The 16,839-nt window shown below is 41.7% G+C and overlaps 1 protein-coding gene across 4 annotated transcripts in view; it reads right to left on the bottom strand.

Annotated features, from left to right (window-relative positions):
- The window catches only part of SULF1 (sulfatase 1), a 122,840-nt gene that overhangs the window by 38,138 nt on the left and 67,863 nt on the right, over nt 1-16,839 (bottom strand). For all 4 annotated transcript variants that reach the window (XM_057426177.1, XM_057426175.1, XM_057426174.1 and 1 more), the window contains 2 exons: nt 6,286-6,437; nt 4,062-4,231 (listed from right to left, as the gene is read on the bottom strand). In XM_057426177.1, the coding sequence (XP_057282160.1) occupies nt 4,062-4,231; nt 6,286-6,437 (322 nt within the window). The remainder of the gene's footprint in view (nt 1-4,061; nt 4,232-6,285; nt 6,438-16,839) is intronic.

Below are 16,839 nucleotides of genomic sequence, written 5' to 3'. Positions count from 1 at the left end.
CTGGAAGGTAAAGGGAAGTAAAGTGCCAGAGACCCTGAACATAACTGGGAATTCAGGTTTTCATTAGACCATCTTTTTGGGTCAGTGCTTTTCCGCTCAGCTGTCTGATGGAACAAGATTGCCCTGTAACAGCTGCCAGGGACACCTAGAGAGCCATCTCTTGTGTCATAACTTCATATTTAGCAATATTTCTAAAGGTCTACCAACCCTATTCCCCCACAGATGATGTTCTTTACCACAGCAAAAATCTAAGTATTGCTTTCATCTAGTACATCTTCTCAAATCCTATTTTCTTCCACAGAAATGACTTCTAGAGCCATAGCTAGAGTAGACGCATTAGTATGATTTCTTTTCAGAAAATATATCACTCATTATGGTGATAGTAGCCAGGATAAATTTTCAGAAATATTTTTAGGTGTCAAAATAGGACATATTTAAGGTGGGAGAGTGAGAGAGAGAACGGATGCTTAAAAACAGTAGAGTGCTGCTTCCAGGATGATATAGCCTGCGTTTCATGTTAAACTGCAGCTAATGAGAATTAGCAGGAACCACTTAAAATTAATGATTAAGCAGTGTATACATCATTAGCTTTCTTGTCCTTGCAAGACTCTTCATGCCGCTCAAGAAGGCTGGTTTTGCTGAGGAGGACAGGACTGCAGGACTGTAAGGTTAACACTGGTTTGTAATTCTTCCTTTTCTTTTCATTTTTGATGATTTTTCGTAAATCTTACGGACTTTGCTCCTGCCTTCATTTGATTTTCTTCTTTCCACATTGTTAAGTGCGGAAATGAGACCAACAGACGCCCACTTTTGTGGGCAGAAATACTCTCCCTGAACTGGAGCATTTCCTGCTGCGGCCGCTCCCTTCTTCATATGTGCAAGTGGAAAACTTCTTCTAAACAAATATTTTATTTGTGCTTGGGTTTGTTTTTTTTTTTTTTTTTTTTTTATTTATAAAGGTAATATTTCAATCACATGACAGGTACTTTACTAGAAAAGAAACATCACGTAATTTAAGGGTCTGCTTCAGCTACTGTCCTTTTAAGCAAAACTTCCCCTCACAAGTGGTTGACAGGCTATCTTAATCCTTGGTTTGTAGGCATAACCTTCCATCCCAGTTTGTAAAGCCAGCAAGCAGCTTTTGACCTGGTTTCCCTTCTTTGTTGGAGGTAGGCGTTACAGTAACACGATATAGCAACTACATTTTTAAAAACAAAATCCAAGGTCAGATGGCTGCCACCCGAGGTCAGAAAGAAAGGGATACAAATGTTGCTTGACCACCAAGGAAGAGAACCTAAGGGTTAAACGTTCAAATTACACAAACCTTGGCAGGAGCGATTTTATTGTTCTTGTGCTGTTTTCACAGGGAACACGGAATATGTCCGTGAGAACTAAACTCCCTATATCTTTTAGAGTATGTCGCTAATATTTTTTTTTGCTAGGAAATCAGTTATTTGGAGGCCTCAGCCACCCAGATTGGCAGTTCATCCTCAATTTGTCTCATTTCTTAGTCTGCAGACACATGCAGTCAGTCAATGAAATAAGAAACACAAAACAACCCAACAAGGATCTCGTAAGGTCATGATAGAAAAAAAAACCTCTTTGCAAGAAGGTTGCCAAAAAATCAACACCACCAGAAGACAAGAAGCAGCACAGCTGAGTCTCGTATTCTGGGCTATCTCACAAGCAGCCTAGCAGAGCAAGGTATTCAGACCCCAGTAGTCCATGCAAATAAAAATTAGATTAAGTACTGAAACGAAACTGAGCCTGCAAACAGATAACCAGGATCTTTACTTGATATTTGCAGGTAGCATCCAACCTGTAAGGTGGAGAGGGCATTATAATTTTGGACATTAGCTAAACCCTTGGTTCTAGCAGCACAAGCTAGAAAACAAGTAGGCTGAAAACACAAAGCAGTAGAAAGTGCCAGGAGCATGATAAACCAATGCAAGCTCCTACAAGCACTCTTTTATGAGAAGACACTGAGCATGGAGCCTAAAATGAGTTGCTTTGGCCTGAGGTAGGGTGAGATACAAAGATTCAGCGCTTTTCTTCCAGACACAGTCCCCACAGCTAAGCGGAAACAGTTTCAATTCTACTCTCTTGAATGATGGATAGTCCCCCAGCAGACAGGATGGCTTGCCTGAGGCCAGGCAATCTGTGCCACTAAATGGGAAGCAATCTGTTGAACAGAGCGACAACAAATAGATATAACTGTCTTCCTATGAAAAGGGGTGACTGAAAGAAGACATGGGAGAGGTCCATTAAATTTGATGTAGTGACTTTCATTATTCTTCACAAGATGGGAAGCAGGGGACACCCTGCATGGGCAAGCTCCAGGTTAGAAGGAAAGAAAAGGCAGTCCTTTGTCCCCAGTGCATGGGCTGACACTGTGGAACTTGTTGCCACAAGATGTGGGGCTGACACAGCAGTTCAAATAGTGATCAGACTGATACAGAGGGAACGGGGCACAGTAGCCTGATGCTTTGCCTGAACTGGTAATTTTCAGAAGCTGGAAAAACAGGGAAAATGAACCTCTCCCAGTTTGTTGGTGAGGTTTTCTCTATCTGAGTGTTGTCCCTCCCCCCCCTCAAACAATCCCTGCTGCTTTCTGCTGAATCACATAAGTCAGGATACTAAGTTAGAAAGTTCTTTCATACAACCCAATATGGCTGGTTTTATGCGTTCATGTCTATCTTATTTTACTTTTTGGATATAAAAAGGTGATAATAATTCTTCAGCATGATTACCTGAGAACCAGTTTAAAGTGAATATATACAAACTTGAATCTCATCACTTCTGTACACAGGTAGAAATTATCCTGAACATCTAAATAGCTACGAATCACTGCTGGCTGGTTTGCTTTACTTGCAAAGTCTAGACTCAGGAATGTGGGATCATTGAGAATATAGGATAAGAAAAATACAGTTAAGTGTGTAAGGTCAGGGAAAGTGGCATATCTAGAAAGTAGCAGCCAATAAGAGGACAAAAAAGTACAAACTAACAAATATTCAACCATGTGCCATGAACAGTGTCTTTCTTGCCATAACTAGTGATGAGTTTATGCATGCAGTTTATGCAGCGATTACTACTCTTTGCAATTTTAAAGTAGTTAATATAACTATGAAAAACATCTCCTAGTGTGAGCTAGAACGTCCAAAATGCAATTTGTAGATCAAAGAGGTTTTTCACTGTGTGATGAAGGTGATTCCTCCTCATCCTCAGAGGTCAAATCAATATACAGTCCAGGTAAAGTATTTTATTAGACTTTTTTCCTGTGTGGAAACAGGTGCAAAGACATCGTTTAAGCACAAATGGAAAAAGTGGTCTACATGCCCATGGTACACAGAAAGGCAGTGGAAAGCTTCCATGACAGAAAGGCAGTGGAAAGCTTCCATAACACCTCACTATGAGGAAAAGGACCCAGAATATGCTTAAGAAGGTATTAAGCAAGATGTGGAATCCAGGACTATCCACAGATTTTTACCTGGAGTTGGTTCCAGTTCTAGAAACAAACTGAAGAATTCTTAAAAAAATTATTATTGTAGTGACCAGAAAAGATTAAGCATATTTAATTTAAAAATGCAGTCTTTAAAAGGCTATTTTGGGAATCTGCTGGCATCTAGTCTATAAGCAAATCTGCTGCACTCGAAAGCTACAAAAGGGTGTTTTTACTCTCAGTGTATTCACTTAGTTATTGCCCAGGAAGCACATATCCTAGAGGAAGACTAAGGAAGTAATATCTTTCCAACAGATCCTGACCTGTGTCTACATATTTTCAGGGTATTGTAAGAAGCTGCCCTTACAAAGCCAAATACTGACCTTTTAATCTCCCACAACTTCCCAGGAGGAAAAGAGCTTCTCTCTGCTTTAATAATGGCTAGAGCTGTCACTCTTCTCCCCGAGAGGAGCAAGCACGGCAAAAGAAACAAGCAAACATTCGCTGCTTACTATGAGTTTCCTACATTTGAATTTTCTGTTCCTGCAACGTCTCCATAAACAAGTATCTCAAAAGAAGCAGCTACAAGGAGTGGGTCTGGCAGCATGTGAATTTGACTTACATATGCTGTGAAGCATTGGGGTAGAGCTCTGAGAACTGTGGTGCCGAATCCTCGGGGCCATGGGGCGCAGCGTGGCTGATGACCATCATTATGGGTCTATGGGGATATATCCTCTTAGACATTCTGAAGTAATTAATGCTCTCATTAGTGATTAGGTCTGTGAAGTAGTCCTGGAACATATGATTAACACAAAGCAAAAGTTACAAAGTGCAAGATTAATTAGATCACATACTATCATGTTATTACGCTATTTTCAAGCCCTCATTAAAGCTCGGATCAGGAAGTAAAAACATGCCATCAAAGAGATGTATGATTCAAGGGAGCATAGGGGAGACTGAGCAGGAATTACTTTCTTAAGCAGGAGATGCCACACAAAATGAGACAGTATTTTGCAAATCAGGTACAACAGAAGGCATTAAGTAAATATGATTACCAGATTTTGTAATATAATGCTAGGTAACATTTAAAAATAACAGACTATACTGACAAAGATATGCTTCTTGAATTTCACTGAGAAAACACTTTCACAAGGTAATGGCTCCTAACTGCAAGAAAGCATTGACACTTGCATTAGTTTTCTGTTTACATAAACAATTTCTGCCTACATTTTGTTCAGAGTGTACTTTTACATATGTACAAAGTGGAAGAAAGCTACAACAGGTAGCAGACTGCAAAAATCTTTACCGAAGAAACTGCAAAAGCCAATGCAGGGAGCAGCTGAATTCCTGCAGGCTCTGTTAATTTGATTGTGCAACTTTAAGAACTGCAGCTGCTGAGATTAAGGTTGTGACTTGCTAATAAACTGGCTTAACCCACAGCCAAGGTGGCAAATGGAAGCCTACAAGGGGAAGGGAGGAAATGGAACTAAGAAAAAAAAGATGAAAACTTAAATTAAACCACCTGTCACCTTGGAGTATTCACTGTTGGCCTGGAGGTCTAGCGCGAGCTTCATTGAGAAAGTGCTGAGACAATGTTTGTAATTTCAAGCACTTCCAGGCATGACTAATCTTATGTTGTGGATTCGAGGCCCCGAACAGCTGCAAAAGCAGAGCCTGAGGGACAAGATCTGTGTCTCATGTCAGTACTAGGACAAGCCAACCAGCTGTGACCTCCATGCTCACCCGTTCCCTGTCCCCCCTGCCCCTTCCCCTCTCCTGTAGCATGCTCAGAGTGCTCAGAGCACACCCGGTAAACCTGGCTGCTACAATCTCTGCAAGGATATGGAAGAGACAGTGAGTCACCTTTTGGTTTCCACTTTGGTTTTCAATGAATGTGAGGCAGCAGGGTTGTGATAATTTCTGGGTTTGTGGCCTGTTCAAGTGAAATGCCTGTATGACCGTTCTCCAAAAGCATTTACTCCCCTCCTATTTCCCTATTTATTCTAGCTACATACTCAGGGTGTGTAAGGAATGTATAACTAACCAATATTCTTTATTTCTTTTTTTTTATATATATATAAATATATAATCATGTAATTTCTACATGTGGGGAAATCAGAAACAGGCATTGCAAGCTTCCAATAAAATCTCATTACATGGGTCAGAAACCACAGCTGCAACATCTGTATCATCTTCCGTAAGCTACAGTCTGAGGAAATTCCAGATTGCTTTCTCCAGGCTGGAAAGTCTGCGATCTGCACTCCTAAGCCTTTCTGAGAAACTTCACAGCAGTGGGCAGGTTACCTTGGCATACTTTCCAAACTTTGTCAAAAGCATAAACAAGCTCTGAAGTTTTCCAATGGCTGTATTCTCCTGCTTATCTTTTCTCATAGTCACACCCAGAGTCTGACACCAAAGGCCCACAGCCTTTTTTTGGTGTCCACTGTATAATGCAAAACAACATTAACCAAGGTCTCTTATGTGGGTAGTAACTGACAGCACTCAGCTCCATTCAGATTTCAGTAGCGCAAGGGACACAATTATTTTGGGGAAAGGTCTTTATTTACTATTTGCTTCTGCCACCAATCCATCACTTTCTAGCAGAGGGAGGAGGAAGGGAGAAAGGAAGGGATGAATCACCAGGCTCTATTGAAGAGCCCTTGTGATTAATCCACTGTGTGATTAATATTCTTACGTGGAAATCAATCTGCGGTGACATGGAGAGAAAATGACATCTCAATTTTGTGGTTGTAATTGGTTAATTAATTAATTATCTGGTTAATAAATTATCTGAAAGTTATCTTAATATGGATTAATGATGTGGCATTTATGTGTCTGGAAAGTACCTTTGCATAATCAAATCCATGCTTCTCTTTGTTACCATTGCGAGAAATGGTGTAATTATAGAAGCGAGAATTCTTCACTAATCCAACCCACTCTCTCCACCCAGGAGGGATGTAGCTGCCATTGTATTCATTGAGGTATTTTCCAAAAAAAGCTGTGAAGGTAAAAGAAACAAAACACACACACACATGAGGCTTTGCAATCCAAGACACAGTCTGCATCAAAAGCATGCATGAATGAAGATAAAATGTATCAGAATGAGTCAGAATTGCTTTATCAAAAATGTTCCTTTTATACCTCAGAGGGTTTTGAAATTAAAATTAAGTTATTTCCAGAGTTTTTATGAGAGTTGAAAGCCTTCGTGACTCTTAATCTTTTGGAATCTAGTGCTCACACGAAATATTTTCAGGGTTTCTTTTTTTTTAGAATAAGTATGTTTCTCTTGGTTTGCACTTGAAAATGGAATAAAAACGCAGTGCCCAGAGGAAACATCTGAGAAACACCTTGTGGTTTTAAACAACTTCTGTGATGGTTTGGAGCTGTTTCTGACTTTTGAAAGTTTGGGCTTGGCAGCCTGGCTGCATTTGCTGGTTTGATAAAAGGCCTGGGAAGTCCAGATCTGCATCGCACTGGGCCACGTTTGGGTAGAGCAAGAGGGAATGCCCACCCTGCTTTGCTGCTGCAGCTTCTGTAAAGCAAAACTAATGAAGAGGCAAAGACTTGGAGGTCAAGCACCTCTACCTGGCCTGCCAAATTAAGTGTATTTTTTTCCATTAGCTCCAGGTGACAAATCAGAACCCACTCAGACCAAACCTTTCAGCTTTTGCTGTTGGGCCCAGGAGGGTTTGCAGGTGATCCTGCCAATTCCTCTAGAAGGAAGTAAAAAGAAAAACAATATCATGGTGCAGTGGGCTCCCAGCTATCTGGGAGTTGTGAATTGCTTATGCCAAAGATACACAGACACCAAAAGCCAGCCAACTGGCTTTGGGAGGGAAGATTAATGTTGGCATGGCACCCTGGCAACTACAGCTGCATTGCTTCTAGGGACAGATGGGTATGAAAGCTCTTTAGCTGCTTGTGTATAGTCTTTGGCCTGGATAAAAAGTCAGTTTGGATGGCTCTGCCCTGGTTTTCCAGTGCCTGGGAAGTGTGGTGACAAAACACCTGACAGGGCCTTCAACTTGTGTTTTTAGGGATTTATTAGCCCCATCTCTGTCTCAGCAAGTTAATGGGGTGTCTGAGTAACTCCACTGTTTGCGTTCTTTATTTTCTTGTGGTTTACAAGAACCTGGAAGGTCACCTGTGACAGCAGTTCTGCTGTGCATGCCCCAGCAGTCAGCACAAAGGTACGCACAAAATGAGACACCCCTGGATAGGAGGGAATGACAGAGACCTCTCCCTTTCCAGGGACAGAGATCCTCTGGGTGATAGCTGCCCACCTCTCTGCACCTCTCATGGTGGACAGCCCCAGTCCTCACTGCCAGCCCCGGCTCAGCCAGCCAGGCCTGACTGGGCACTGGGACACACATCAAGCCCCTCCACTTCTTTCGTACTAGGAAATGAAGTCACTTTGGAAAACCTCGCATTCAACCTAGACACATTCAATCTAACCAAAAAAGCACATCTTTGGAAGGGCTTAAATAAAACAGATCTGATTGATGTGGGCATGGTGAACTTCCTGGGAAGACTGGTGGAAAAATCAGAATGTTCATAATTAAGACTTGCCTGAGGCAAGATAAATATGGTGCAATCAAACCATATAACTGCCAAATGTCACTAACCAGAGGTTACGGTCATATATAATGTTACTTTCCTATACCACGTGGAATGTGACATATAAACAAGTCCTAAAGATACTAGACCAGGCTTCCAGCTCTTCCTCCCACAGCTACCAAGAAAGCAAGCCAGCCCATCTCCTTTTTTCTCTGGAGGCCGAACAGAAGTCAAGAAGCTTGAGGTGAAGAGGGTGAATGTGGGGAGAGAATATGTACCCAGCTCTGTTGCCTGCCAGAATGGAAACCATAACTCTCCTTGAAGGCAGCCAAACTGGGTTAAACTCTCAGGGAGTCAGATGTCCAGGGAAAGTGTAAGGGTAAATGCTGAAACACTGTGAGATGGGAAGCCAAGGAAATTGTAGAAAAAGAAGACAGAGACAGCAGTGAAGAAAAGTATGGGAAAGTGATGTGACCAAGACAGAGGAAGCATTACCAAGCCAAACAAGATCAAGGACAGTCTGTGGTTATAGAAGAGATCTGAGGTCAGCCCTCCTGAATGCCATCCCAGATCCACCAGCAGCTACTACGTGACCTTGGGGAACCTCCGCATGCTGTACTCCTCTCTAAGGGACTGTACTGCCAACCAACCTCCCACAAAGATCAGAGGTTTTCAGGCTGTGAAATGGAAGTTATGGCAATTTATCATGTAGAATGGTTTGATAGCCCCACCTATAATTAATATTGACTAATCCAGAGACCTGAACTCTCCTATTTACAGTCTTGCCAAACTTCAATCGTTAGTGATGATAGTTTCCATGCTATCTGACTCAGGCTATATTTTGCTCTGTGGAACGTTTTAGCTGAACAGTTCAGCAACTTCCAAGAAAAAGGCTAGGGAAAAATAAATGGATTTGCCCATTTAAAAATCATTGGCAAGCTTTTCTTTAAGCAATGTTAGTATCTGCAGGTTTTGATGTAGTGCCTTTGTAAATAACAGGGCTGGCTATGAACATCTGTCTCAAAATACACTGGAGGGAAGGAATGCCATCCAGAGGGACCTTGACACGCTTGTGAGGTGGGCTGATGCCAACCTCATGAAGTTTAACCATGACAAGTGCAAGGTCCTACACCTGGGTCAGAGCAATCCCAGGCACAGCTACAGGTTGGGCAGAGAAGAGATTCAGAGCAGCCCTGCAGAGAAGGACTTGGGGGTGTTGGTTGATGAGAAAATGAACATGAGCCGGCAGTGTGCGCTTGCAGCCCAGAAAGGCAACCGTATCCTGGGCTGCATCAAAAGGAGCGAGACCAGCAGGTCGAAGGAGGTGATCCTGCCCCTCTACTCTGCTCTCGTGAGACCTCACCTGGAGTATTGTGTGCAGTTCTGGTGTCCTCAGCATAAAAAGGACATGGAACTGTTGGAGCAAGTCCAGAGAAGGGCCACGAGGATGATCAGTGGGCTGGAGCACCTCCCGTATGAAGACAGGCTGAGAAAGTTGGGGCTGTTCAGCCTGGAGAAGAGAAGGCTGCATGGAGACCTCATAGAAACCTTCCAGTATCTGAAGGGGGCCTGTAGGGATGCTGGGGAGGGACTCTTCATTCGGGACTGTAGTGATAGGACAAGGGGTAACGGGTTAAAACTTAAACAGGGGAAGTTTAGATTGGCTATGAGGAGGAAATTCTTTCCTGTTAGGGTGGTGAGGCACTGGAATGGGTTGCCCAGGGAAGCTGTGAATGCTCCATCCCTGGCAGTGTTCAAGGGCAGGTTGGACAGAGCCTTGGGTGATATGGTTTAGTGTGAGGTGTCCCAGCCGATGGCAGGGGGGTTGGAACTTGATGATCTTAAGGTCCTTTCCAACCCTAACTATTCTATGATTTTAAGATTCTATGAAAATGGCTAAGCTCTGAAAAACTGTAGCGCAGATGATTAGGAAAGACTTACTACAGCTTCTCAGTTTAATGTCACTATAGGTTGTTCCTTTATGGACCTGAAAAAGCCCCCACACTTTCAGTATTGGCAGATTTTTTCTCTCCTTCTTTTCTCTCTCTTTTTGATATTCAGACATTACCTGAGAGAAAGCCACCACCATAAAATGCAGAGATGAAATGACCTGGGGCATAAGGACGAGAAAAGATAAACTGAATTTAGAAAAGGGAGGCTTGGAGCTGGTGAGGGTCAATTCATCTTGGAATTTCCTTGCTTTAGATTACTTAATTTTCTAACTTTAATAATGTTTTGTTAGCTCCCCCGTGGCCCCTGAACTCCAGATTTTCGTCCATGTTATGAGACTTTGGACTGACAGCCTGAACAATTCACCTTTGTGTTGGCAACAATTTACTATTTTATCATAAAAATAATCTCAGAACTGTCAAGTTTTAAGCAGCCTCTGGAGTGACGGTTTGCAGAATTAGATGTTTCCCTCTGTTGCAGAATAAAGCAGTTCTCATGTCAAATGTATCGTAAAGCCCTGAATACTAATAGGAGCAGTGGTAGCCATGATAATGGATCATCACATTTACCACACTGCTTTAACCAAGAGTAATTTGTTGGTCAAAAGCTCAGGAAGATATGAGCTTTTGACAGATGAAGGGAAAAAACAGGCTTTTACTGAAACACAAGGTTTGAGTCCCTTCATGGTGGGGTTTTCTTAGTACCACTGAGTATAGAATAGGGCAAATGAGTCAGAGCTGGAGCCCTGTGCCAGCAGTTAGTGTCTGACTGTTCACGCTCTGAATGAAGACAAGTGCCACGGTAAACGGAAAGCACAGTAGTGCCCATGGGGACAAATAATAATAGCATGCAATCGCGGTGGGTGTCCTGGTTGTTTTTTGTTAACCAGAGGATTGCAAAAAATTCAAGTGCTACAGAATATGTTGCAGAACTGCCTAGAAGCCAGCATCATGTTGTGTAAACGTCCTTGCTGGATCTTCATACGCTTGGCTCATAAAGACAACCCACATCTTTAATTTAGCTGTACCCAACACTTGCTGAATTGTCCAAGTCTGACTGGGAATGCTCAGCTTTAGAAGCCACTTGAACTCAGCAGTACAGGGTTTAGGGAACCATTTCTGCTTGTAATTAATAAAATGGAGATTATGGCTCAATGAGTAAAAGCCTCATTAAAAAGTAATGCCATTTCAAGGGACATCTTTTCATTATTGCATGTAATGGCCCCCACAGGGATAACAAGAAAGATAAATACCGATTTTTGCATTTTAATAGGGCAGTTTTTATTTGCATTCTGGCAGTTTTGCTAACTGTTCCCAGGACACATTGTTAGTTTTTAATCACATGTAGAGTAGCTTAGTATATCAGAATAATTGTATTCTGCATGAGTATGTTCAATTAAGTTTATGCAAACAACAACATGGTGAACAGTTACACAGACATCTATGCGTCTCAGGACTGGCTGCAGAATATACATGTTTGGTACATAACATGAACAGACACCTTAACACAGGTTTTGTTTTTTCTTTAGCCATCAGATAATGATTCCTGAACTGGTCTGAGAGATATAGGGGCTCCAATGGATGGAAGAAAAGGAGAATTTGACCCAGAGGATCTCTGGAGTTTGAAGTCAGGGTATTTATAGACGAATGTAATTCAAATTTTCATAATTTCCAGATTCCCAGTACTTTTTTCCCCAGTATCTTCCACAAGCATTTATGACTAATGTTTACAGTATTACTCAATAGAATTAGTCCCATAACTCCTGCTGGTATTAGTGGATTAGAGTACAGGTGAACTGGGCTACATCTACTTGGTGAGACATCTCTGCACTCCCATGGATCAAAGGACGTATATTATGTTCTCCGCCCTTGCTATTTGTTGAGGCTTACGGGAATGTTTCCAATTTAAAACAAACCCAAGCCTTTAAAAAGGCATGCTGCAGTAAGGTTTAGTCACTGTGACCCAGACAAGAGCTGTAAGTAGACAGCCCACTTCCTTTAACAAAGTCAGGAAACCATTTACAGGAGCTGCGAAGCGCTGTTTATATGACATTTCAGGGCTGACACACAGTGATTCCGTGCTTCTGGGGACAGAGCCCAGCAAAACTGCAACTTCCGGATTATTCCAGTAAATTCCTCCTTGCTTTCTTCCCATTATGCAAGTGATAGATTCAAAGCCGAGAAGTTTGATTTTTCCGTTTTGTGAGAAATTACAGAGGATTAGGGTATCACGTCATTAAAGTGCAGAAAGCCAGTTCAGGATGCCAGCACTGCCTAGCAAATGGAATAAGCACTGTCCCAAAAATGTGGTGAGGAAACTGAGGCACCAAGAGGTTAACCTTCAGCTAGACCTAAGTCATGCAGGAAGCTTCTGGCGTTGCCAAGAATATTATTCAGATTTTGCAGTTCCCAGTCTTGTAATTTAACCGCAGTAGAAAACCTCAGGTTTTCTACTTCTACTCAGGTTTTCTACTTCTCCAGCTTTGTAAGTCTTTCCCAGTTGCTGCCAGGTTTACCATTATAACCAAAAAGAGCATTAAAGATTTTATAACTCAGCAGTTGCAAAAGGCATTAGCCTATAACTTGATATAGCACTCGTTATACTGGGTGATGTCTTTAACAAAGCCTGTATTATGGGCCAAGCTGGTAGCACTTTCCAGCACTGATGTTGTCTGACACTTCTCATTATAAGACCCTGTTTTCAGTTGCTTATAACTTTCTCATACTTGGACTGAAATTTTCCACACTGGATGTCTGCCTCAGGCTGATTTTTTTTTGAAACTTCTTAGCCCAAACAGTAGCCATCTTTGAGAACTGCAGTAATGGAAAATGAATTATGTTTAACATCTGAAAAATATTAAGTGAGCTTTCATTTGATAGCACTTCCATGCTCTGCCCTGAGAGAGCGAACCCTGTCAAAGACATGATGGACTCTCTGTCAAGGAGATATCTTTTATCATATTGGTGAGAACAGTCCAAAGTTTTCTGTTTTCAAAAAAGCCCTGCATTTGCATGCGCTGGAGATCTGGGCACCTCAGGGCTTTATTTCTTGTCCACCTGTGAGTGGTGTCAGCACTGGGGAAAAAGTTGGTTGAAATGCAGAGGGCATGAGATAACCAGAAAAGGACAAGCAGTTTGGGGAATGGCAGGAGACCCAGCAAAGGAGCTGGGTAGGGCAAGCAGAAGGGGTAGTGGAGGCTTGGGGGCCCAGGACTGGTGATGTCAACCACAAGAAACCGGACAGTGAGTGCAGAAAGGAGAAAGATGCTGACTGACAAGGCAAGGGGGGTGGGAGAGGAAGATTTGCTGATCAGGCTGCCAAAGGACATGGCTAATGGTAAGCAGTGGAAACAGGACATGTCTGTCAAGGACTGACTGGACCCAGGAGAGGATGGTGGATGGGAACATCTTGAGGACATACAAGCATAGGGACAAGAATCAGAGCACAGGCTGAGGTGCCTTTTTCTTCTTCTATATTTCACTTTTTGTAGACTATCTGAATATGTTCAGCGTATTTCATTTTTATTGATAGATTTCTTAGTTTGACTGAAAGTGCTATTTTATTCTGTAAAGTGAGGCCTATTTTTAATAATTTAAAATATTTACAAGTTAAATTGTATTTGATGCTTCCCAGACTCTTTTATACCAATTAAGAAAGAACCTGAAAGCTCAGAGTTTTCTCTCTCTGTCTTCCTTTGTTTTCACTTCAGGAATATTCTGAAAACCAGGACTCATCCCCTGCTCACTCATCCCCACTCCTGTACCATATTTTGTCACTCTGTTTGGAAAGGGTGCATGAGGCAGGATACAAATTAGGTCACTGAAACGATGCAGACTAAAAATAGCATGCGCTGGCACTGAATTATACTGTAAGGCTGTGAACAGGAAACACACTGGCTTTGCCTCCAGAGGAAACATATTGTCTGCCCACACCTTCAGCAGGCATAGTTTTTGCTCCCTCTGTGAAAGATTAACTTTGCCCTGTGTGTCAGAAGGGAATGGTTCACAGTTTAAATACTCCTTAGCATTCAGGTTCCTGTCATCATGGCATTTTATTAGTTCTTTGGTCACTACACTAAGAAATGTACCCATAAGTGACAGATGTCAACTGACACGCATCAGAAGCTGACATGTACTGTTGAACACATTAACTAGATGTCAATCAAGTGACCATTTCTGTTCATCACTGCACAGAAGCCTATGAACAATGTCCAAATGTGCCAGACAGTGACATCCTGCTGTCCAGTCACTTCCTGAGTTTTGAGTTTTACAAGAGCAATTAGTTAGAAATTTTTGAGTTGCTCAATTTTTGTCCCACAGAAGGCTGAGAATACCATCAGGACATCTTCATGCGTGAGTCGTGAATGTTGTTCTGCTTGGTTGATATTTCTGAGCAAGAAATAAAATATTGGGAAATAAATCTTCCCAAAGGCAATTCTAAAAAATTGGTAAGCAAATAATTGCTTGCTTTGGTGATCTCAGCTCTTTCAAGAGAGATTCCATAAGGGAGAGCCTGGTCTTGAGTTTGGCATGCTGCTGTGAGGCTGTCAGCAGCTGCTGAGTCTGGGCAGACTCCTCTCCTGCACAGCTATGCTCGCTGTGAAGGGCTAAGAGGAGAGAGGATTAGAAGGTAGTAATTCCACAAAGTAACACTAAGCAGAGAGGGCTCTGAATGCATAAACATGTTCAGTCAAGGTGAGATTTTTAAACTTGCATTTCTCTTAGTATCTGCAAAGGGATGAAACTTCAGCTAGTAAAAATCCTGCAGTATACAAAGTGTGACATACTGTTTAACAACAACATGATTGTCGTATTTATGTCTCCTGAATATTGGCTATGTTGCTGTCATATCTTCATCTTCTAAAATACTAAGATAATGCTTAGCTACTGCTTGGTGATTAAGATGGAGGAAGCCAAGGTTAAGGTAGTGCACTCCTGAAGCTTTCCTTTGTGTTTGTGTAGGTGAATGGCAGTGTGAATTGGCAGCACTAAAGGGAACATCTGGGAGGCAAAGCTATGTGCTGTAGGGCTGGCACAGAACAATAGAAGGTAAAGAAAGTAAGGGATTTTAACAGAAGCGCAGGGCGGACTGGAAGAACAGCAACCAACCAGCCAATACTTTGAAAAGCGCAAAGCAAACTCCCTAAATCCTGCATCTAACAATCTTATGAATAAAATTTCTGAACCTAAATAGCTGAGGGGATGTGTACTGACATTAACAACCACAAGGTGAAAGAAAACTTCACAAGCTTTTCTCAGTTTCCACAAAATTTGAAAGTGATTACAGAATGACTCTTTTTCCACCCCAGTATGAGCAGCTAGAGCCTATGTAACTGAAACAAATATCTCCTCTCTCTGAAGCTCTCCAGAATTGCTTTGTTTTCTCTTTCTACTTATTTACTGTGTCTTCCCTTTTATTTTCTATGAATTCCAGTTTCATGTTACCAATTTTGTGAACTTCCAACAATCAGAAAGCTGTGCAGTTGACTCATTGCTGCACTCTAGCACACATCTTGTGAGTAAGGGAAACCATAAACATTGAAACATCCTTAACTGTTTTGGGATTTTTTTTTAAATGATAATTAGAAGTAAAAGTGATTTTGTTTTGTCAGTGTTGTTTCTGAATATTGTATGCCCTGACAGTACCTGACACAGTCCCTGTTTATGATTTAGCAATGACATATCATCTTCAAAATGGAATATTTTCCATGAAATGCAACATCTCCATTAGGTCACATCAGAGTAGAACAGAAGTAGAAGAGTAAAACAGAAATGGAGAAGAAAAACCCATTCTGCTCTTTGTGAGGTTTTGCCAGTGGGCTCTAATTACGACTGCAGTTTATTAGAACACATTTCAGACCTCTCTTTAAATGGCTTGCTGTGCTTGTTTGGAGTCCTTGTGGCTTCAGCAGGACTCCCCTCACAAGCAGTCTGCCCACATATGATCAATTGCAATAGAGAGGGTTTAGTTAAGGCTGTGGCAGGTTTAAACAGCAGATGCTTTATAGATGTTGGAAACTATTTGGAGTGAACAAAAGTAGGATATTATATAAACACTCTCCCACTCCTTTACTTCCATCAACTTATATAATAATTTCATCCTATGTAAAAAGTGAGAGCTAAATTCTCAACATTTCAGACACTGAACCAGGTTGGAGCTATCGCACATTGCCTCTTCCGCACTGGAGCTCTCTGGACCAGTGCCTTATTTAGGACTGTCACCAAACTGAGTGGCCTTGGGTCACCCACTTCTTTTTCTCCTCCTCAGTTTCCAGTTGAGGTGGATGATGATTTCCTCTTAAAACACACAGAAATGCACAGGATAAATACCCATAACATCTGGAATATCATCACACAGTCACCAGTAGCCTATGTGGCACGTAGCTACTCTCTCTGGCACGTAGCTACTCTCTCTCCCCAGTTCCCTCTTTTTCATTCCCAGTTATTCTTCACCCCCCCAGTATTCTTGAGTCATTACAATTTTACCAAACTTTAGAGCTCTGAAATGTGGGTTATTAGTTGGTTGGTGAACTTTTGATGGTTTCTTAATGAGGCAACACTGTCCTTGAAAAATATATTATAAGATCTGCTGATAATTAAGCCATCACTTCAAAAAATAATTGTGGGGTAATTAGAAGGTAGGCTCATCTTGCAAGGAGTAAATGGTTAAATTCTTTGGGACCATGTTCTTATAGAGTTGAACAATGTACTTGGTCACAATTGGAGTTTCACACAAGTATTTTCATTTGTTTCCATTTCTTTTTTCTCCTTCCTGCCCCTTGTTAAAACTCACCTACCCTGACAATTTTAGGATTGATGTTCTCTCTGCCTGCTTTCGGAAAGGGATTTTTTTCCCTTTTCCTTTTCTTTTGATCCTTTTTTTTCTTTTCCATT

Source organism: Pezoporus wallicus, unplaced genomic scaffold (assembly GCF_028554395.1).
Source record: "Pezoporus wallicus isolate ANWC-B61680 ecotype Strahan unplaced genomic scaffold, APGP_CSIRO_Pwel_v1 contig_4131, whole genome shotgun sequence".
NCBI lineage: Eukaryota > Metazoa > Chordata > Aves > Psittaciformes > Psittacidae > Pezoporus > Pezoporus wallicus.
This window is presented reverse-complemented; position numbering and strand designations above follow the sequence as displayed.